Raw genomic sequence first — 22,261 nt, forward strand, 5'->3', positions numbered from 1 at the left:
ACCAACATCACCAACATCACCAACATCACCACCAACACCACCAACACCACCAACATCACCAGAAACACCACCACCAACACCACCACCACCAACACCACCACCACCAACACCACCACCACCAACACCACCACCAACACCACCAACAGCACCAACACCACCACCACCAACACCACCACCAACACCATCACCAACACCAACACCACCACCACCAACACCACCAACACCACCACCAACACCACCACCAACACCACCAACACCACCACCACCAACACCACCAACACTACCACCACCAACATCACCACAAACACCACCACCAACACCACCACCAACACCACCACCAATACCACCACGATGCTGCTGCTGATGATGCTGCTGCTGGTGATGATGCTGGTGATGATGCTGCTGATGCTGCTGATGATGCTGCTGGTGATGATGATGCTGCTGATGATGCTGCGGCTGATGATGCTGCGGCTGATGCCACCACAGGCGGCGATGATGGGACGCCACCTCCCCAGCGGAGTCCTTCGCCTGCCGCTCCGCGACTCCTCTCGCCCGGCTGCCCCCCCCCCAGCCCCCTCCGTGCCCCCCCCCACCCGTGCCCCCTGCTACACGAGACGCGGTCCCTACCCCGAGCAGCAATGGTTAACGTGCGGAGTGCCTTAGACAGACAGTCCGGTAGCTTAATTGATCGTAAATATTAAGTCTTGATGATGTAGCATCGTCAGCAGCAGCAGCAGTATCGGCATCAGCAGCTGCATCATCGTCAGCAGCAGCTGCATCACCATCAGCAGCTGCATCACCATCAGCAGCTGCACCATCAGCAGCTGCATCATCATCATCAGCTGCATCATCAGCAGCTGCATCATCATCAGCAAGTGCATCGTCAGCAGCTGCATCATCATCAGCAGCTGCTGCCCCATCATCAGCAACACCAACATCAGCAGCATCATCATCAGCAGCTGCACCATCATCAGCAGCAGCATCATCATCACACGAGTGCGACGCTCCAGAAATAATATGTGCACGTGGGGAGCGGTGGTGCAGTGGTTAGCGCACCTGCGCAGGCGAACCCGGCAGTGACCCGAGTTCGATTCCCGCTCCGGGCCGCCAACATCAGTGACGAAATATCTGAACCGGTCCTGGGCCTCCCCTATAGCGACTCAGCCTCAAAACGAATACGTGGCGCCGCGGTGCGTAAACATCAGCGTCGGGGAGACAAAGGCGGCCGGGCGTGGTGCTGACTGCACCATCCCCTCGTGTGCCACAGTGCCTGTAGCCTTCATAGGCGCTACACGCTAACAGCACTTGCCCCAACAGTCTGTTACAGGCTACACGGGGGCTCTTTGTCTTTGTATAGAGACGTGTATGGTTATCTATGAATGTGTATAGCTATGTGTATGTACGGTATATGCATGCGTGTGTGTGTATATCGTTAACAGCTTCTTGCGACTATGCCACTTGCCCCGGCAGTCTATTAAAAGGCCATCCTGGGGGATCTTTGTCTTTGTGTCGCTGACAGCACTTGCCCCGGCAGTCTGTTAGAAGGCTACCCGGGGGATCTTTGTCTTTGTGTCGCTGACAGCACTTGCCCCGGCAGTCTGTTAAAAGGCTACCCGGGGGATCTTTGTCTTTGTGTCGCTGACAGCACTTGCCCCGGCAGTCTGTTAGAAGGCTACCCGGGGGATCTTTGTCTTTGTGTCGCTGACAGCACTTGCCCCGGCAGTCTGTTGAAAGGCTACCCGGGGGATCTTTGTCTTTGTGTCGCTGACAGCACTTGCCCCGGCAGTCTGTTAAAAGGCTACCCGGGGGATCTTTGTCTTTGTGTCGCTGACAGCACTTGCCCCGGCAGTCTGTTAAAAGGCTACCCGGGGGATCTTTGTCTTTGTGTCGCTGACAGCACTTGCCCCGGCAGTCTGTTAAAAAGGCTACCCGGGGGATCTCTGTATTTGTTACGCGTGCGAATGTGTATGTATGTTTATATATATGTGTGTGTGAATGTGTCGGTATGTATATTTGTATTTTCGTGAATGTTTATTCTGCATTCAAGTTGTTCACAAGACATGTGGCGGTGGTGCAGCGGTTAGCGCAACGCTGCGCTACGAACCCGGCGACCCGAGTTCGATTCCCGCTCACGGCACAACACCGGTGACGATTATCTGAACCGGTCCCTGGGCCTCCCCTAGGTCGACTCAGCCACAGAAGGAGTACGCCTGGCGCGGTGTGTAAACATCGCCACAAGGCGAGACAAAGGCGGCCGGGCGTGGTGCTGTTGGCCACCTTCACTCCATTCGTGTGCCACACTTGCCGGCCTTCGTAGGTACGACTCGCGAACGGCACTTGCCCCAACAGTCTGTCGAAGGCTATTCGGGGGATCTTTGTCTTTGTTGTATTTCTGCGCGCGAGTATCGTACGCGTCTGTGGACTGTTTCAATCGGTTTTTGCCTAACCCGTAACCGTACGAAACAGCGGTAACAATCGGTTCTCGGTTTTACGTATATACACTATGTATATATATAAATGTTTCGCAACAAATGTAAAACATTTTTTTTTAGTTTGTTTTAAGTTTAATCGAGAAAACGAAGGCAGGTGCGACCGGTGGCGGAACGGCAACGCCAGACTGGACTCGCGATATGCAGCAAAAGCGCCCGGTCCGACTGCTGAAGTTTAACTCCATGGCTGGGGAGCGCGCGGGGGGGGCGAGTTGATCACACCCAGCCCCTCCCCTACATCCCCCCTCCATCCACCTCCCCTCCTCCATCCCCCTCCACCCCTCCATCCACCCCTCCCCTTCATCCCCCTCCACCCCTCCCCTTCATCCCCCTCCACCCTCCTCCCCTCCACCCCCCCTCGCTCCGTCCACTCCCCAATGAGTGTAATTGGGCACAGCACCGTATACCGTACAGTAACAACCACACGTGAGCAGTGTCTGAAGGCAGTGGGCGTGCTGGCGGGGCACAGCGTGGAGGGGAGGAGTGGGGGGGGGAGTGGGGGGGAGTGGGGGGGGAGTGGGGGGGGGGATGTAAAAACACAACGGGACTACAACGTCGGGCACGGGTTTTAAGGCAAAGTCGCTCTCCGGGTGAGCTCCATCTGTTGACAGTGGCCCATCCAGCGGCAGAGGTGGGCAGAGAACTCAGCCGTTGCAGGGGCTGCGCCTCTGGCTTGCAGCATCATCAGCAGCAGCAGCATCATCATCAGCAGCCTGGTGGATGGTCGCGTGCCGCGCGGCCCGAGTGATCCCACCCTGTGTGTGGGTTTTTTGTTTGTTTTCAATCGAAATCTCCACCCTCCGCCGTTGCTTTCGCGAACAAGTCCAGGAGGATGCCGCGGTCCAGGTTACGCCCTGCCGTGTGATTGTGCGGGGCGAGCACAACGCAGGACAACCGTGGGGTGACGTTAAAGAGCGCGGGGAGCCAGAGAGGACGCGTCTCGACCCAGCGTCCTCTGGTCGAACAAAAGAAAGCCGTCTTTTGGTGCGGACTCAATCGGTTTCAAGGACAGTGAATGCATCATGCGATCAGAGTTTGTTTTGTTGTTGTTGTTTGAATGCAGTAACGTGAATCCTCGTGAGAAAAAAAAGGTTTCAGTTTGGCGTTTGAACATCCTAACACAGCCGTTTTGTTGCCAGAAAAAAGAAGGGAAACCCCTATTATCAGTAACAATACTGTCGACGTAATCAAGCGCCCTCTGAACAGTCGTTCCCGGGGGCGCTTAAACCACTGGAGCGGACTACGACACCGGCTTAACGCGCCCCCCACCCCCCCCCCCCTGTACGGCGACTTGACTCTCCAACGAGGTGCCCCCCCCCCGATCGCCTTGTTCCCAAGGCAGGAAGCAGGCAGCACCAACGAAAACGAAGAGGAGACTTTTGTTTGGTTCGAATTCGGTAAAGTAAGAAACAAACACAAAACCCTCGACATTTCTAGAAACGCAGTGCGATGCGCGACCCTCCTAAACGGTCCTTACAAGACTCAAAAATAAAAATAAAAGACTCGGGGTCGCATGTTTTTTTGACGAACCCGTGGGGGGAGTGGGGAGAGATCTTAAGTTGAGAGTCTCTCGTTCCTGGGCTGATCGCGATGTTGACAACCACGCAGCTCCCAAGGCTCTGGGACGCGTGGTGCGTTGGCCAATCAGACGACGCAGACTGGGTAGAGCCATTCAAGTCCCGCCTTGGACAGCTCACGCCTCTTTGAAACGGCCGTTTACCCTGATTCTGGGTGAGTGGGTGAGTTAGTGAGTGGGTGAGCGAGAGAGTGAGTGGGTCAGTGGGTGGGTGAGCCAGTGGGTGAGATTCTGGGTGAGCGGTTGAGTGAGTGAGTTAGTGAGTGGGTGAGCGAGAGAGTGAGTGGGTCAGTGGGTGGGTGAGCGAGTGGGTGAGATTCTGGGTGAGCGGTTGAGTGAGTGAGTGAGTGGGTGAGCGAGAGAGTGGGTCAATGGGTGGGTGAGCCAGTGGGTGAGATTCTGGGTGAGCGGTTGAGTGAGTGAGTTAGTGAGTGGGTGAGCGAGAGAGTGAGTGCGTCAGTGGGTGGGTGAGCGAGTGGGTGAGATTCTGGGTGAGTGAGTGGGTGAGTCAGTGAGTGGGTGAGCGAGAGAGTGAGTGGAACAGTGGGTGGATGAGCGAGTGGGTGAGTGGTTGAGTGAGTGAGTGGGTGAGTCAGTGAGTGGGTGAGCGAGAGAGTGAGTGGGTCAGTGGGTGGGTGAGCGAGTGGGTGAGTAGGTGAGTGAGTGGGTGAGCAAGTGAGTTGGTGAGCGAGTGAGCGAGAGAGTGAGTGGGTCAGTGGGTGGGTGAGCGAGTGGGTGAGTAGGTGGGTGAGTTGATGAGTGAGTGAGTGGGTGAGCGAGTGAGTTGGTGAGCGAGTGAGCGGGTGAGCGAGAGAGAGGGTGAACGAGCGGGCGGGCGAGCGAGCGAGTGGGTAAATTTGCTATTACCCGGACCTAGTTCTATATATTTCCCGATATCCATACAAGGGAGTGCATTGGAATCTACGGATGAATTGCGCAACTTGACAAATGTTAATGATTATTCTTATCACACTGGAGCGGTGGCGCAGTGGTTAGCGCTCGGCGCTATGAACCCAGCAGCGTTCGAATCCCGTTCACGACCAACACCACTGGTGCCGATTATCTTTAACCAAGTCCTGGGCCTCCCCCTTAGGTCGATTCAGCCGTAAAATGAGCGGCTGATGCGGGCTGTTTAAGCCGTCAGCACTGGGGGAGGCAAAGGCGACCGCGGAAAGGTTCCGGCTACACCACCGCCTCGTGTGCCGTGACGGCCTTCATAGGTGCTCGCAAACAGCACGCACCTTTCCTGCAGTACCGCGAGTGGCTCCTAATCACCTCTCTGGGGTCGATGAAATGAGTACCACTTTGTGTATTATCACATGGATACACTTGCCCCCGTCATAGGAATGTGGAATTGCCGCCACTGTCTAAAAAGCTGGTTGCGGGCGGGCGGGGGGGGGTGAGAGTGAGTTAACGCAGCCCACTATCTCACTGGTGGGGAGGGTCGATAAAACGAGGACCACTTTGTGGGGAAGGCAACGGCGATTGATGGTGCTGTGGATGGAATCGCCCCCGCCAGAGGCGCGTGGAATTGCCACCGCGGGCTCTGCAGCAGCTGGGCTGTGAGCGGGAGATGAGTACCGATGTCTCGTCGTGTCTGGGAACCATTATCACTAATGATCGCCCTCCATTGCTCCCTGCCATTCCCATTAAGGAGCAAATTCATAAATATACATGCGTGTTTAATAATCTGCCTCGAAACAAATGCGCGCTTTCACCCCCAATGAACGGGTTGATCTGATTGTGCAACTGTCTGTCTCTGAGTGCGCGCGAGTGGGGGAGCGGTAGCGTAGCGGTTAGCGCGCTACGCTACAAACCCGGCGACCCGGGTTCGATTCCCGCTCAACAGTGACCATTATCTGAAAACCGTCCCTGGGCCTCCCCTAGGTCGACTCGGCCTCAAATGAGCACCTGGCGCGGTGCGTAGTAAACATCGCCAACCGGGGAGACAAAGGCGGCCCAGGCGTGGTGCTGGCCACCCACCGCCTCGTGTGCCGTTCCGGCCTTCATAGGCGCCACCCGGTAACAGCACTTGCCCCAAGTCTGCTACAGACTATACGGGGGATCTTCGTCTTTGTGTGCTCGTCCGTGTTCGTGTATAATTCATACGTGGCGAGCGGTGGCGCGGTGATAGCAAGCAAACCGCGCCACGACCTCAGCGAACCTAAGCTCGACTCCCGGCCACGGCGATAACGAATCGGTGGCGAGTGACGGACATCTCAACCGATCCTGGCACAGAACGTGCACTGCATCCAACAGAGACAAAGGTCACCCGTATAGCCTTGACAGGCTGTGTTGGGGCAAATGCTGTGAATGCAAACGTATACAAACCCACGTAGGGCTTGACATTGTATTGTGTACAGTGTACACTCACAATACACTCAGTAAATACATACGAAGAAGACAAAGATCCCCCGTGTAGCCTGTGACAGACTGTTGGGGCAAGTGCGCGTAGCGAGTAGCAGCACCTGTGAAGGCCGGCACCGTGGCACACGAGGAGGGTGGTGTGGCTCACACCACGCCCGGCCGCCTTTGTCTCTCCCCCCCCCCGTGCTGGTGTTTCACACGCCACACCATCAAGTGTTTTGTTTATTTAAGGCTGAGTCGATCCGGGGGGGGGGGGGGTGAATTGAATGCCGGATACACGCAGGCACAAGGTCTAGGACACACGTTACACACACAACACACACAACACAACACACACAACACACACACAACACACACACAACACACACACGAAACACATACACAACACACACACACCACACACACAACACACACACACAACACACACACGAAACACACACACACGAAACACACACACACAACACACACACAACACACACACACAACACACACACAACACACACACAACACATACACAACACACACACAACACACACACAACACACACTACACACGAAACACACACACAACACACACACACAAAACACACACACACACGAAACACACACACACAGAAGAAGAAGACGACCCAGTCACACACAGGAGACACACACACACGAATAAACATCGACTCATCAGGATCGTGGTTCTATCCACCGCTGCATGAAGACCCGTGCCATGCCATTAACCTTCGTACGCTCTCTCATCCACGTGTTCCCTCCATGTGTGCGTCCCGAGCTTTAATCTCTGCGCACTTTTCGGCCGATCTCAACGAGAATGAAAAGAAAGCCACAATTTTAAACGTAACCTGCAAGCAAGCCGTGCCAGCGTCTATTACTGCCACGAAGTCATCGGCCATGGTCAATCCACTGCTGGATGAAGGCCTCCCCAAGCCACAGAGGCGTGCGGATCAGAAACACGGTCACTGTGTTTGTGATGGGGGAGCGGTGGCATCGTGGTTAGCGCACCGCCCTATGAAACCCGGCCACATGAGTTCCATTCCCGGCCGCGGCTAACGTCGGTGGCAAATACGTGAACCGGTTCCGGGCCTTCTCTAGGTCGACTCAGCCTTAATTGAGTGCCTTTTTTGTTTTTGTGCTAACATCAGCACTGGTTCCTAGAACCAGGTCCCTAAATCAGGAAGTCTGGAACCAGGGTCCCTAGACCCAGAGTGAACATTTTGTATGGGTAAGCAGATGGGTGAGCAGATGGGTGAATGGCTGGGTGAGTGGGTGGGTGGGTGAGTGGATTGGTGAGTGGATGGGTGAGCTGATGGGTGAGCGGATGGGTTAGTGGATGGGAGAGTGGGCAGGTGGGTGAGCGGGCGGGTGAGTGGGTTGGTGAGCGGATGGGTGAGCGGATGGGTGAGCGGATGGTTGAGTGGATTGGTGAGTGGATGGGTGAGCTAATGGGTGAGCGGATGGGTTAGTGGATGGGAGAGTGGGCAGGTGGGTGAGCGGGCGGGTGAGTGGGTTGGTGAGCGGATGGGTGAGCGGATGGGTGAGCGGATGGTTGAGTGGATTGGTGAGTGGATGGGTGAGCAGATGGGTGAGCAGATGGGTGAGTGGATGGGGGAGCGGGCAGGTGGGTGAGCGGGCAGGTGAGTAAACGGGTGAGTGGGTGCGTGATTGGGCAGGTGAGCGGGTGGGTGAGTGGATTGGTGAGCGTGTGGGCGGGTGTGTGAGCGTACCGATGAAGATGAGCCTGCTGAGGCGAGGCTCGTCAGCGGGCCACGACGCTGGAGCCTCCTGCTGCTCGAAGAGCTCCCGCACGGCCTGCACGAGCAGCGGACGCACAGCGCCACACATGCTCACCAGGCCCTGCACGCACACACACACAGACACACACACAGACACACACACAGACACACACACACACACAGACACACACACACACAGACACACAGACACACACACACAGACAGACACAGACACACACACACACAGACACACAGACACACACACACAGACACACACACACACAGACACACACAGACACAAAGATAAAGATCCCCCATATAGCCTTAAAAGACTGTAGGGGTAAGTGCTGTTAGCGAGCACCTATGAAGGCCAGCACCACGCCCGACCGCCTTTGTCTCCCTAGTGGCAATGTTTACACACCGCACCAGGTACTCATTTGAGGCTCAGTCGACCTAGGGGAGGCCCAGGACCGGTTCAGATAATCGTGTTGGCCGTGAGAGACAGGGGGAGATACGGGGGGAGACAGGGGGAGACACAGGGGGGAGACAGGGGGAGACACAGGGGAGACACAGGGGGAGACACGGGGAGACATGGGGAGGAGACACGGAGTGACAGGGGGGAGACAGAGGGAGACAGGAGGAGAGACAGAGAGGAGACAGGGAGAGACAGGGGGAAGACAGGGGGAGACACGTGGAGGAGACACAGAGAGGAGACACGTGGAGGAGACACGGGGAGACACAGGGGGGGAGACAGGGGGAGACACGGGGAGGAGACACGGGGTCTACAGGGGTGAGGAGACACGGGGAGGAGACACGGGGAGGAGACACGGGGAGGAGACACGGGGAGGAGACACGGGGAGACACAGGGGGGAGACACAGGGAGGAGACACGTGGAGGAGACAGGGGGAGACACGGGGAGGAGACACGGGGAGGAGACACGGGGTCTGCAGGGGTGCAGACCCAGCCTGCGGGGACATGGGACCCCCTATGGCTTCCCATGAGTCACCTCGACCCCATAACACCCCCTACCTCCTTGTTAATTAAACGGGGCTCAATTAGGGTCTGTCCCGTGGCAGTAAAGAGAGGCAGGAGTGGGCAACCACGAGGTCGATTTAGCCTGAAATGTGTAGAGCCTGGGGTTACGGTTCGTGGTGGTGGTGGTGGTGGCGGTGATGCTTGATTGTGACGAAGGTTGTGGTGATGATGGCAGTGGATGTGTTAATAAATGGGGTGAAGACGGTGGTGGCTGTGGTTAATGGTGGTGACAGGAGTGATGTTGGTTGTGGTGGTTGTGGTTGCAGCGGTGTAGTATCGGTGGTGGTGGTGGCGGTGGTTGCGATAATGGTGGTGCTGCTTGTGGATGTAGTTGTGGTGGCAGTGGCCGTGGTGGTGTGCTGTTGGTGGCGACGGTGGTGGTAGTAGTGGTGGTCGTGGTAACGATGACGACAACTACGACGATGATTATGACTAAGACGACGACGATGATGACGACGATGATGACCATGACGACAACGACGATGATGATAATGATGACGACGATGATGACCATGATGGCGACGATGACGATGATGATAATGATGACGACGATGATGACCATGATGGCGACGATGACGATGATGATAATGATGACGACGATGATGGCCATGATGACGACGACGATGATGACGACGATGACGATGATGGCGACGATGACGACGATGATAATGATGACGACGATGATGACCATGATGGCAACGACGACGATGATGACGACGATGATGGCGACGATGACGATGATGATAATGATGACGACGATGATGACCATGATGGCGACGACGACGATGATGACGACGATGATGACGATGATGACCATGATGGCGACAATGACGATGATAATGATGACGACGATGACAATGATGACCATGATGACGACGACGACGATGATGACGACGATGATGACCATGATGGCGACGATGACGACGATGATAATGATGACGACGATGATGACCATGATGATAACGACGACGATTATGACTATGATGACGACGATGATGAAAATGATGACGACGACGACGATCATGACTAAGACGACGACGATGATGGTGACAATGATGACGACGACGATGGCCATGATGATAACGACGACGATTATGATGACTATGATGACGACGATGCCAATGATGACGACGATGATGACCATGATGATAACGACGACGATGATGACGACAATGATGACAACGACGATGACCATGATGGCGACGATGATGACGACAATGATGACAACGACGATGACAATAACGACAATGACAATGACGACAATGATGACGAAGCGACGACGTGATTGCTTGTGCAGTGCTCACCTTCATCCGCAGGACTTCCATGGGCAGCCCAGCTGCATTGTGAACGCTCTTCTCCCACAGCAGGCTCTGCACACCAAAGACAAAGATCCCCCGGGTAGACTTCAGCAGACTGTTGGGGCAAGTGCTGTTCAATGGTATATGTATCGACGGTATATGTATCGACGCTATATGTATCGATGGTACATGCGCTGGTGGTGTGTGGGTAGCCCCCCTGGTACAAGTTGTAGCGGTAGTGCACGTAGACTGGAAGGGTGCCGTCTCACCTGCAGGAACCAGTCCAGTCCGCGCTGGGACACCGTCCCCAACACTTCGATGGTCACGGTCCCGATACTCTGCATTGAAAAGACAAAGATCCCCCGTATAGCCTTTAACAGACCGCTGGGGCAAGTGCCATTCTAGAGGAGCAACACCTATGAAGGCCGGCGCGGCACACGAGGGGGTGGGCGGCCTGCATCACGCCAGACCGCCTTTGTCTCCCCCAGTGGCGATGTTTACTACGCACCGCACCGGGGGCCTATTTGAAGCTGAGTCGACCTAGGGGAGGACCGTGACAGGCTCAGAAATTCGTCACCGATGTTGGCCGTGAGCGGGAATCGAACCCGGGTCGCCAGGTTCGTAGCGCAGTGCGCTGACCGCTACACCACCGCTCCCCACTCCTCACAACCACACACACACACACGCACTGATACACCCATGCGTACACACACATACACACACGCGTGCACTGATACACCCATGCGCACACACGCGCACTGATACACCCATGCACACACACACACACGCGCACTGATACACCCATGCACACACATACACACACGCACTGATACACCCATGCACACACACACACACACGCGCACTGATACACCCATGCGCACACACACACACGCACTGATACACCCATGCACACACACACACACACGCACTGATACACCCATGCACACACACACACACACACGCGCGCTGATACACCCATGCACACACACACACACGCGCGCACTGATACACCCATGCACACACACACACGCACTGATACACCCATGCGCACACACACACGCGCACTGATACACCCATGCACACACACACGCACTGATACACCCATGCACACACACACACACTGATACACCCATGCACACACACACACACGCGCTTCCTCCTGACTTTATGACACTTTAAAACTCTGACCTCAATTCCTGTCCGCTAACGGCTCCTGCCAAGGAAACCTACATCAGTAAGACGTGTCTCCTCCTCCTCCTCCTTCTCCTCCGATGAGCACGGTTGGCTACAAATGGTGCGGACGACGTCCAGCGTACGCACACACATGGCCACTTGAGACTACTCAGAAACTAACTCTGACCGCACTGTTGTTCGCATCGTTATAATTATTATAACTGCTAGGAGATGTTGACTACCTCGCCCGGTATGCAGGAGGTCGTGGGTTTCGATACCGACCCTGACGCCTGCTGCTGCTGCTGTATATTTGGAGTTTGCCTGTCTCTCTCTCATCATCATCATCACGGTGGCTGAGAGATGTTAGCTACCTCGCCCGGTATACAGGAGGTCGTGGGTTTCGATACCAACCCTGACGCCTGCTGCTGCTGCTGCTGTATATTTGGAGTTTGCTTGTGTGTCTCTCTCTCTCTCCCCGTGGTCTCGTGGATTTTTCTCCGGGTCCCCCGGTTTCTCCCTCCACATTTAGAATCGACGTCGCCACGCGTTTTAGAGCATTTGGCTGCCGTAAACGTCCGCCATTTGGTGATGGGCAAGCCCCTTTCGTCGAGCTAATCACTCGTGGCCACGTCGCTTCTGTGGAGGAGCCACCTAGCTCAGAGGGCCCTGACCTGGCAAAAAAGAACAAAAACATTACGTTTCGTTTCAGTTTTAAGTGCCGTGACACGGAGCGCCGGCGCCGATATCGCGATGGCAATTTGGGTTTGACTTTGAGTCTTGCCCGGGACGGGGCGAGAACCCCGCGAGCCAAGCTGGGCTCCAGTGCTGGCCGGCGCTAGGGTGGCCGGCCACAGCGGCGCGGGGTGCCACGGTGGTGCACGCTGCCGGGGGCCTCCGAACGCGGCGACCCGTCTCGAGGCTCCTCGCCGTCGAGGCCGAGCCGACCTAGGGGAGGCCCAGGACGCGTCACCCGCCCCGCTCGTCGCCCGTGGGGCTTCGCTCCCTTCGCCCTGGTCACGCAAAAAAAAAATGCACCTGAAGCTGGGGGAACCTGCATCCCAATGGCCCTCCCGGCCTCTCCCCCTCTCTCTCCGTGGGTCTCTCTCTCTCTCTCGGCGTCTCCGCGCGGAGCAAACGAGCGGCCAAATCACGTGGACGTGAATCCCTCCGGACGACAAGAGTCGTCGCTGGCCTCCATTGGCCCTGCAGGAGCCCGTCAATGTTAAGAGAAGAAGTGGGGGAATGGGGGGCAGCCTGAACAAAACAAGACCCCCCCCCCCTGCAGAGAGAGTCACAAAGAGGTTGCGAGTGAAGAGTTGGGCGAACAATCCGCGATTTATGACCCCGCGCCCCGGGTTTAAGAGTTTGTTTAGGACCACGAGCCTTGGTCGTTTGTTGCCCCTGAAACGGTCTCTGACCTCCCCCTAGGTCTACTCGGCCTCCAATGAGTAACCCGTTGTGCGGTGGCGCGGTGAACGCCGCCGCCACTGGGGGAGAGACAAAGGCGGCCGGGGCGTGCGTGGTGCTGGCCAGCCACCGTGTTCGTGCGCCGTGTCGGCCTTTAAAGGCGCTATTCGCTAACGGCACCTTGCCCCAACAGTCTGTTGAGGCTACCCAGGGGACCTTCGCCTTTGCCTCAGAGCAGTTCCTTTCTCCTCACCCTCTCACTCTCCCACTCTCTCACCCTCTCACCCTCTCACTCTTTCACTCTCTCACCCACTCACTCTCTCACTCTCTTACTCTCCCACTCTCTCACCCTCTCACCCTCTCACCCGCTCACCCGTTCACTCTCCCACTCTCTCAAACTCCCGCTCTCCCACTCTCTCACTCTCTCACTGGGGGAACGTTGGGGAAACGTTGGGGAACGTTGGGGGAACGTTGGTGAAATGTTGGGGAACGTTGGGGAAACGTTGGAAAAGCGTTGGGGAACGTTGGCGAACGTTGGGGAAACTTTGGGAAAACGTTGGAAAACGTTGGTAAAACGTTGTAAAACGTTGGGGAACGTTGGGGGAACGTTGGGGAAACGTTGCCGGCTGAGCCGGGTCCCGTCGACAAGAACCCCTTTGCACTCTTCGCCAACGGGGCAGCGAGGAACGCGGATAAACAATCCGCCAGGTCGCTCAAGGACCACTCCAGCCCCTTAGCCTCACAAGTGCCCACCCTGTGAATCGTTTTGATCGACGCCGTTTACGTATTCCTCGACGCACCCTTTAGGAACGCATCCCCGGCGTAAACCGGGCTGTGTTGAATTTCCTTTGCACCGTACGTTGCCATCCACGCTAATCGGAGGTGTGGATTACTGTACAGAGTGTGCCGTGGTGCCTAGGAGATGTTAACTACCTCGCCTGGTCGACAGGCGTTCGTGGGTTCGATCCTGACCCTGACGCCTGCTGCTGTATATTTGGAGTTTGCGTCTCTCTCATCAGCATCACGATGGCTAGAAGATGTTAACTACCTCGCCTGGTACACGGGAGGTCGTAGGTTCGATCCTGACCAGGAGTTAGCGTGTCTCTCTCTCTCTCATCATCATCACGATGGCTAGGAGATGTTAACTACCTCGCCTGGCACACGGGAGGTCGTGGGTTCGATCCTGACCAGGAGTTAGCGTGTCTCTCTCTCTCTCTCATCATCATCACGATGGCTAGGAGATGTTAACTACCTCGCCTGGCACACGGGAGGTCGTGGGTTCGATCCTGACCAGGAGTTAGCGTGTCTCTCTCTCTCATCATAATCACAATGGCTAGGAGATGTTAACTACCTCGCCTGGTACACAGGAGGTCGTGGGTTCGATCCTAACCAGGAGTTAGCGTCTCTCTCTCTCTCATCATCATCACGATGGCTAGGAGATGTTAACTACCTCGCCTGGCACACAGGAGGTCGTGGGTTCGATCCTGACCAGGAGTTAGCGTCTCTCTCTCTCTCATCATCATCACGATGGCTAGGAGATGTTAACTACCTCGCCTGGTACACGGGAGGTCGTGGGTTCGATCCTGACCAGGAGTTAGCGTGTCTCTCTCTCTCTCTCATCATCATCACGATGGCTAGGAGATGTTAACTACCTCGCCTGGCACACGGGAGGTCGTGGGTTCGATCCTGACCAGGAGTTAGCGTGTCTCTCTCTCTCTCTCTCATCATCATCACGATGGCTAGGAGATGTTAACTACCTCGCCTGGCACACGGGAGGTCGTGGGTTCGATCCTGACCAGGAGTTAGCGTGTCTCTCTCTCTCATCATAATCACGATGGCTAGGAGATGTTAACTACCTCGCCTGGTACACAGGAGGTCGTGGGTTCGATCCTAACCAGGAGTTAGCATCTCTCTCTCTCTCATCATCATCACGATGGCTAGGAGATGTTAACTACCTCGCCTGGCACACAGGAGGTCGTGGGTTCGATCCTGACCAGGAGTTAGCGTCTCTTTCTCTCTCATCATCATCACGATGGCTAGGAGATGTTAACTACCTCGCCTGGTACACGGGAGGTTGTGGGTTCGATCCTGACCAGGAGTTAGCATGTCTCTCTCTCTCTCTCATCATCATCATCACGATGGCTAGGAGATGTTAACTACCTCGCCTGGTACACAGGAGGTCGTGGGTTCGATCCTGACCAGGTGTTAGCGTGTCTCTCTCTCTCTCCCCATGGTCCCTCCACATTGCGTCCGTAGCAGTAGCCGTAGCAGGCAGGGCTCTGCTGCCGAGTGGCGGGGAGGGGGACGTTCCACCCGGCGTCGTCAGCTCTTTAACACGACGGCGCCGGCGGCTCATCCCGCGCACGCCACTCGTCGCGGCGACGTGGAATCGCCACCTCCCCCGGGGGACCGGTGCGCTGCTGCGGGGACCGGGAAGGTGCTGTGTGCGCGCGGCTCCCGCGCTGCCGGAAAGGGTCCGCTCACTTTGTCCAGGTGCGAGGGTTCGTCCTCGCCACGCTTCGTCAGCTGCGCCAGCCTCTCCCGAAACCTGGCACGCGGCAACGCGACGCGCCAGTCAATTGATGCGTACGCTCGCCCACATCTCCACCACCCCCACCCCCCCTACCCCCCACCAAACTCGCATCTCGTCCCATCTCATACACACACGCAGCTATAGACGCGCGCACACGCATGATTACAAAGAAAACGATCCCCCGTTTTCTTTGCTCCAACAGACGACTGAAGCAAGCGCTGTCAGCGAGCAGCACCTGCTAAGGCCGGCACGGCACACGAGGGGGTGGGTGGCCAGCACCCACGCACGACCGACCTTTGTCTCCCCAGTGGCCATGTTCACTACACACCGCACCAGGTACTCAATTTGAGGCCGAGTCGACCTAGGGGAGGCCCAGGACCGGTTCAGATAATCGTCGCCGGTTATTGGCCGTGAGCGGGAATCGAACTCGGGTCGCCGGGTTCGTAGCGCGGCGTTAACAACTACACTACCGCTCCCCACACCATCATCACCACCAACAATATCACAAAATCATCACCACCACCACCGCCACCACCCGTACCAACACCACCACCACCACACCATGCATTACTCATTTTAGGCTGAGTCCACCCAGCGGTGGCCCTCACCTGTCTCCCGTCGTGGTGTCGTAAGCGTGGAGGTCCAGCACTTCCCCTAGGTCCACTCTGGCGGAACAAAACAACAAAAAAACACCCCAACTGGGTTAGTTTTACAGCTTCGAGCACTGGTGCTCCGTACACCTTTGATGCCTACAACACCGCACCAGGTACTCATTTGTGGCTCAGTCGACCTAGGGGAGGTCAGACAACGGTTCACAGACCGCAGCAGCAGGAAGTACGACTCGCCACCGATGTTATCCGCGAGCGGGAACGGAACGCGGGTAAGCTGGGTCCGCTCCAACACGCGCACACAAAGGCAAAGGTCCCCCGTCTAGCCTTCGACAGGCTGTCGGGGCAAGGGCTGTCATAGCGAGCAGCAGCGCCTACGAAGGCCGGCACGGCGCACGAGGGCGAGCCGTTGTCTCCCGAGTGGCGACGGTCGGACAGCGCCACGGGTACTCGTTTGAGGCCGAGTCGACCTAGGGGAAGCCCGGCACCGGGGTAGATACTCGCCAACGACGCCGTCCGTGAGCGGGAGTCGAACGCGGGTGGCCGGGTTCGTGGGGCGGCGCGCTAAACCGCTGCCCCACCGCTCCCCACTCAACACACACACACACGCGTAAAGACACACGCGTAAAGACACACGTAAAGACACACGTAAAGACACACACGTGCACACCTGACATACGTGCAAATCACGCTCGTAATTGACTCTCCACGCCCCCCCCCCTTCCCCCCCAACTTCACAGTGCCCCCCCCCACGCCCCCCCCCCACGCTCTCCCCCCCCCCCCCCCCCACGCCCCCACCCCAACTCGCACGGTTTAAATCCTAAACTGCCTTCATAATGTCAGCGCGACGCAAGTTACGACAGCGATTGATGGCCCGCGCGGATTTAGGAGCGGAAACGGCGCGGTGGTGCCGGCCGCGGTGCCGCGCGAGTACAGACGGCTGGGACAGGCAGAGAGACAGGCAGAGATACAGGCAGAGAGACAGACAGAGAGCCAGACAGAGATACAGACAGAGAGACAGGCAGAGAGCCAGACAGAGAGACAGAGAGACAGGCAGAGAGACAGGCAGAGAGACAGACAGAGATATAGACAGAGAGACAGGCAGAGAGCCAGACAGAGAGACAGGCAGAGAGACAGGCAGAGAGACAGGCAGAGAGACAGGCAGAGAGACAGACAGAGAGACAGGCAGAGAGACAGAGAGAGACAGGCAGAGAGACAGGCAGAGTGACAGACAGAGATACAGAGAGACAGGCAGAGAGCCAGACAGAGAGACAGAGAGACAGGCAGAGAGACAGGCAGAGATACAGACAGAGAGACAGGCAGAGAGCCAGACAGAGAGACAGGCAGAGAGACAGGCAGCGAGACAGGCAGAGAGACAGGCAGAGAGCCAGACAGAGAGACAGGCAGAGAGACAGGCATAGAGACAAGCAGAGAGACAGGCAGAGAGACAGGCAGAGAGCCAGGCAGAGAGACAGGCAGAGAGACAGGCAGAGAGACAGACAGAGAGACAGGCAGAGAGACAGAGAGACAGGCAGAGAGACAGAGAGACAGGCAGAGAGACAGACAGAGAGACAGACAGAGAGACAGGCAGAGAGACACGCAGAGAGACACGCAGAGAGACAGACAGAGAGACAGACAGGAGACAGACAGGCAGAGAGACAGACAGACAGGCATTGAGACAGACAGAGAGACAGGCAGAAAGACAGACAGAGAGACAGACAGAGAGACAGAGAGACAGGCAGAGAGACAGGCAGAGAGACAGACAGAGATATAGACAGAGAGACAGGCAGAGAGCCAGACAGAGAGACAGGCAGAGAGACAGGCAGAGAGACAGGCAGAGAGACAGGCAGAGAGACAGACAGAGAGACAGGCAGAGAGACAGAGAGAGACAGGCAGAGAGACAGGCAGAGAGACAGACAGAGATACAGAGAGACAGGCAGAGAGCCAGACAGAGAGACAGAGAGACAGGCAGAGAGACAGGCAGAGATACAGACAGAGAGACAGGCAGAGAGCCAGACAGAGAGACAGGCAGAGAGACAGGCAGCGAGACAGGCAGAGAGACAGGCAGAGAGCCAGACAGAGAGACAGGCAGAGAGACAGGCATAGAGACAGACAGAGAGACAGGCAGAGAGACAGGCAGAGAGACAGGCAGAGAGCCAGGCAGAGAGACAGGCAGAGAGACAGGCAGAGAGACAGACAGAGAGACAGGCAGAGAGACAGACAGAGAGACAGGCAGAGAGACAGAGAGACAGGCAGAGAGACAGAGAGACAGGCAGAGAGACAGACAGAGAGACAGACAGAGAGACAGGCAGAGAGACACGCAGAGAGACACGCAGAGAGACAGACAGAGAGACAGACAGGAGACAGACAGGCAGAGAGACAGACAGACAGGCATTGAGACAGACAGAGAGACAGGCAGAAAGACAGACAGAGAGACAGACAGAGAGACAGGCAGACAGAGAGACAGGCAGAGAGACAAACAGACACAGAGACAGGCAGAGAGACAGGCAGATAGACACGCAGAGATACAGGCAGAGAGACAGAGAGACAGGCAGAGAGACAGACAGGCAGAGAGACAGGCAGAGAGACAGACAAAGAAACAGGCAGAGAGACAGACAGAGAGACAGACAGAGAGACAGGCAGAGAGACAGACAGAGAGACAGGCAGAGTCAGCAGTGCGTACGCGCAGACACACACACACCACTCCACTTCACACTCCACAACCCACTCTCTACACACCACGCATCACACCCCACACCACACACTCCGGCCCTGCCGAACAATCGGAAGTCGTGAACTTAGCTGGTCACAGTCAGGCTCCCAGACATTCTCCTCCTCCCTCTCCTCATCTCCTCGTCCCTCTCCTCATCTCCTCCTCCCTCTCCTCATCTCCTCGTCCCTCTCCTCATCTCCTCCTCCCTCTCCTCATCTCCTCCTCCCTCTCCTCATCTCCTCCTCCCTCTCCTCATCTCCTCCTCCCCTCCTCCCTCTCCTCATCTCCTCCTCCCTCTCCTCATCTCCTCCTCCCTCTCCTCATCTCCTCCTCCCTCTCATCTCCTCCTCCCTCTCCTCATCTCCTCCTCCCTCTCCTCATCTCCTCCTCCCCTCCTCCCTCTCCTCATCTCCTCCTCCCTCTCCTCATCTCCTCCTCCCTCTCCTCATCTCCTCCTCCCTCTCATCTCCTCCTCCCTCTCCTCATCTCCTCCTCCCCTCCTCCCTCTCATCTCCTCCTCCCTCTCCTCATCTCCTCCTCCCTCTCCTCATCTCCTCCTCCCCTCCTCCCTCTAATCTCCTTCCCATCTCTCCTCATCTCCTTCCCGTCTCTCTCATATCCTTCCCATCTCTCTCATCTCCTCCTCCCTCTCCTCATCTCCTTCCCATCTCTCTTATCTCCTTCTCATCTCTCTCATCTCCTTCTCCCTCTCCTCATCTCCTCCTCCCTCTCCTCATCTCCTTCCCATCTCTCTCATCTCCTTCCCATCTCTCTTATCTCCTTCTCATCTCTCTCATCTCCTTCTCCCTCTCCTCATCTCCTTCCCATCTCTCTCATCTCCTTCCCATCTCTCTCATCTCCTTCCCGTCTCTCTCATCTCCTTCCCATCTCTCTCATCTCCTTCCCGTCTCTCTCATCTCCTTCCTGTCTCTCTCATCTCCTTCCCGTCTCTCTCATCTCCTTCCCGTCTCTCTCATCTCCTTCCCATCTTTCTCCTCTCCCACCAATACACTTCCTCCTTTGCATTCCCCTTCCTCCATCTCCTCCTCCTTCCTCACCTTCTCCCACTGCCCGGTCTCACACTCTCTCTCTCTCTCTCACCATCTCCCCACACCCGAACTCTCCCCTCACTCACCGCGTGATTTATCCGTTTCACAATTTACCCGTGCCGGGTCTCGGGCTGGGAGATTTACGTGGACGTCGCCGTGTGAAATAGTGAGTGGGCCGGGAATAAAATTGTCCACCCTCATTAGGGGATGGATGAGCCTCTAATGGGGCCACATCCATAACGGTGCAGATTTACACCGGGCGATAGGTAATACGCAGGGATGGAGGGGGACGGGGAGATGGGGGACAGGGACGGAGACGGAGAGACGGGGACAGAGAGAGCGGGGTGGGAAGGGGGGGGGACAGGGAGATTTTTTTTTACAAATATTACATAGAAAACACAGGGGGAACATAGACATGGAGTAGGGAGAGAGGGGGTAGAGAGAGAGAGGGGTAGAGAGAGGGGGTAGAGAGAGGGGGGGGGGGGTAGAGAGAGAGGGGGTAGAGAGAGAGAGGGGGGGTAGAGAGAGGGGGTAGAGAGAGGGGGTAGAGAGAGGGGATAGAGAGGGTAGAGAGAGGGGGTAGAGAGGGAGTAGAGAGAGAGGGGGTAGAGAGAGGGAAGGGTAGAGAGAGAGGGGGTAGAGAGAGAGGGGGTAGAGAGAGGGGGTAGAGAGAGGGGGTAGAGAGAGAGAGGGGGTAGAGAGAGGGGGTAGAGAGAGGGGGTAGAGAGAGGGAAGGGGTAAGAAGGAGGAGAGCAGAGCGTGAAATCTTTCGTGAAATCTTTCATTTAAAAGGGGGGGGGGCGGTTTACATAAAGCAAAGCATTAAAAACAAAAAAACCGAAATGATGAACGAAGCAAAGTGCCGCCTACACCGAGCATCTTCTTGTTTCCTCTGATCGTTAAAGAAAAAGAGACAGGGGACAGAGGGACGGAGACGGGGGTGGGGGGGGGAGAGAGACCTGATATTTGTTTGTTTGTTAATTTTGGGTCAACTTGCGGAGATCGCGCAAATATAACGCAGCGATCATCGGATGCCAGGACGCAGCGGCATCCAGAGAGAGGGGAGAGAGAGGGGAGAGAGAGAGGAGAGAGAGGGGAGAGAGAGGGGAGAGAGAGAGGAGAGAGAGGGGAGAGAGAGGGGAGAGAGAGAGGAGAGAGAGGGGAGAGAGAGGGGAGAGAGAGGGGAGAGAGAGGGGAGAGAGAGGGGAGAGAGAGGGGAGAGAGAGGGGAGAGGGAGGGGAGAGAGAGGGGAGAGAGAGGGGAGAGAGAGAGGAGAGAGAGGGGAGAGAGAGGGGAGACTACAAAATATTGACGAAGGCTCTCTCCCTGCGACTGAATGGGGTGATTGCACAAGTCGTACACGGGGACCAGTCCTCCACCATCCCCGGACGAAGCATCCACGACGGCATCTTCCTGGTCAGGGACCTCATCGCGGTGTCCCAGAGGTTGGACATCCCAATCGCGTTTCTGGCCCTTGGCCAGGAAAAGGCTTTTGACAGAGTGGACCACAAGTACCTGCTGGGAACCCTCAAGACCTTGGGTTTTGGGGATGCCTTTGTCCGAACGATCCGCCTACTCTACACCAAGGCGGAGTGCATGATCAAGATCAATGGCGCCCTCACTGCCCCGGTCAAATTCGAGCGAGGAGTGAGACAGGGATGCCCATTGTCGGGCCAACTTTATGCCCTGGCATTAGAGCCTTTCCCGAGTCTCATAAGGCGGAGACTCAGCGGCCTGGTGCTGAAGGAACCAAGCGTCAAGTTGGTCCTGACGGCACACGCCGACGACGTCCTCCTCATCCTGCGCTCCCTGGATGATGTCGCCCTGCTGCATGAGTGCCAGGAGGTCTTTTTGAAAGCCTCCTCGTCAAAAATGAACTGGCAAAAGTGCAACGGCCTGCTGGTTGGAGCGTGGGACGTGACCGAGTGTCCCGAGAAGGCAAAAGCCATCAATTGGAGCACCACCTGGGAGTGTTCCTCGGACCAGAGGAGGAACCACTGCAGAGGAACTGGGTCGAGCTGGAGGAGAAGGTGAAGGAGCGGCTGGCCACCTGGAGTCGCCTGTGCAAGTTCCTCACCTTCAAGACAAAGACGTTGGCGGTGAACCAGCTGGTGACGTCCATGCTGTGGCACTGACTCTTCTCCCTGCACCACCCCATGAGCCTCGTCAACGCACTTCAGAAGCGAGTCCTCGACTTCTTCTGGTCGGGTGGAGGACACCGGGTCGCGGCTGGAGTCCTGGCCCTGCCACTGGACGAGGGCGGTCACGGGCCGGT

General features: G+C 56.5%; 1 protein-coding gene across 3 annotated transcripts in view; it reads right to left on the bottom strand.

Moving 5' to 3' along the window:
• Nucleotides 1–2,012: 2,012 nt before the first annotated feature.
• LOC116951870 (zinc-regulated GTPase metalloprotein activator 1-like) overlaps nucleotides 2,013–22,261 on the bottom strand; it is a 139,458-nt gene continuing 119,209 nt past the window's right edge. For 2 of the 3 annotated variants that reach the window (XM_076073964.1, XM_076073965.1), the window contains exons 11-16: nucleotides 16,225–16,281; nucleotides 15,568–15,631; nucleotides 10,773–10,841; nucleotides 10,510–10,575; nucleotides 8,162–8,291; nucleotides 2,013–3,343 (exon numbers count right to left, since the gene is read on the bottom strand). In XM_076073964.1, coding sequence (XP_075930079.1) covers nucleotides 3,270–3,343; nucleotides 8,162–8,291; nucleotides 10,510–10,575; nucleotides 10,773–10,841; nucleotides 15,568–15,631; nucleotides 16,225–16,281 — 460 coding nt within the window. In that variant the 3' untranslated portion in view covers nucleotides 2,013–3,269. The remainder of the gene's footprint in view (nucleotides 3,344–8,161; nucleotides 8,292–10,509; nucleotides 10,576–10,772; nucleotides 10,842–15,567; nucleotides 15,632–16,224; nucleotides 16,282–22,261) is intronic. The other variant, XR_012946864.1, reaches the window with a different exon arrangement.

Source organism: Petromyzon marinus, chromosome 44 (genome assembly GCF_048934315.1).
Source record: "Petromyzon marinus isolate PM22_M1 ecotype Great Lakes invasive population chromosome 44, UKy_Petmar_22M1.pri1.0, whole genome shotgun sequence".
Lineage (NCBI taxonomy): Eukaryota > Metazoa > Chordata > Hyperoartia > Petromyzontiformes > Petromyzontidae > Petromyzon > Petromyzon marinus.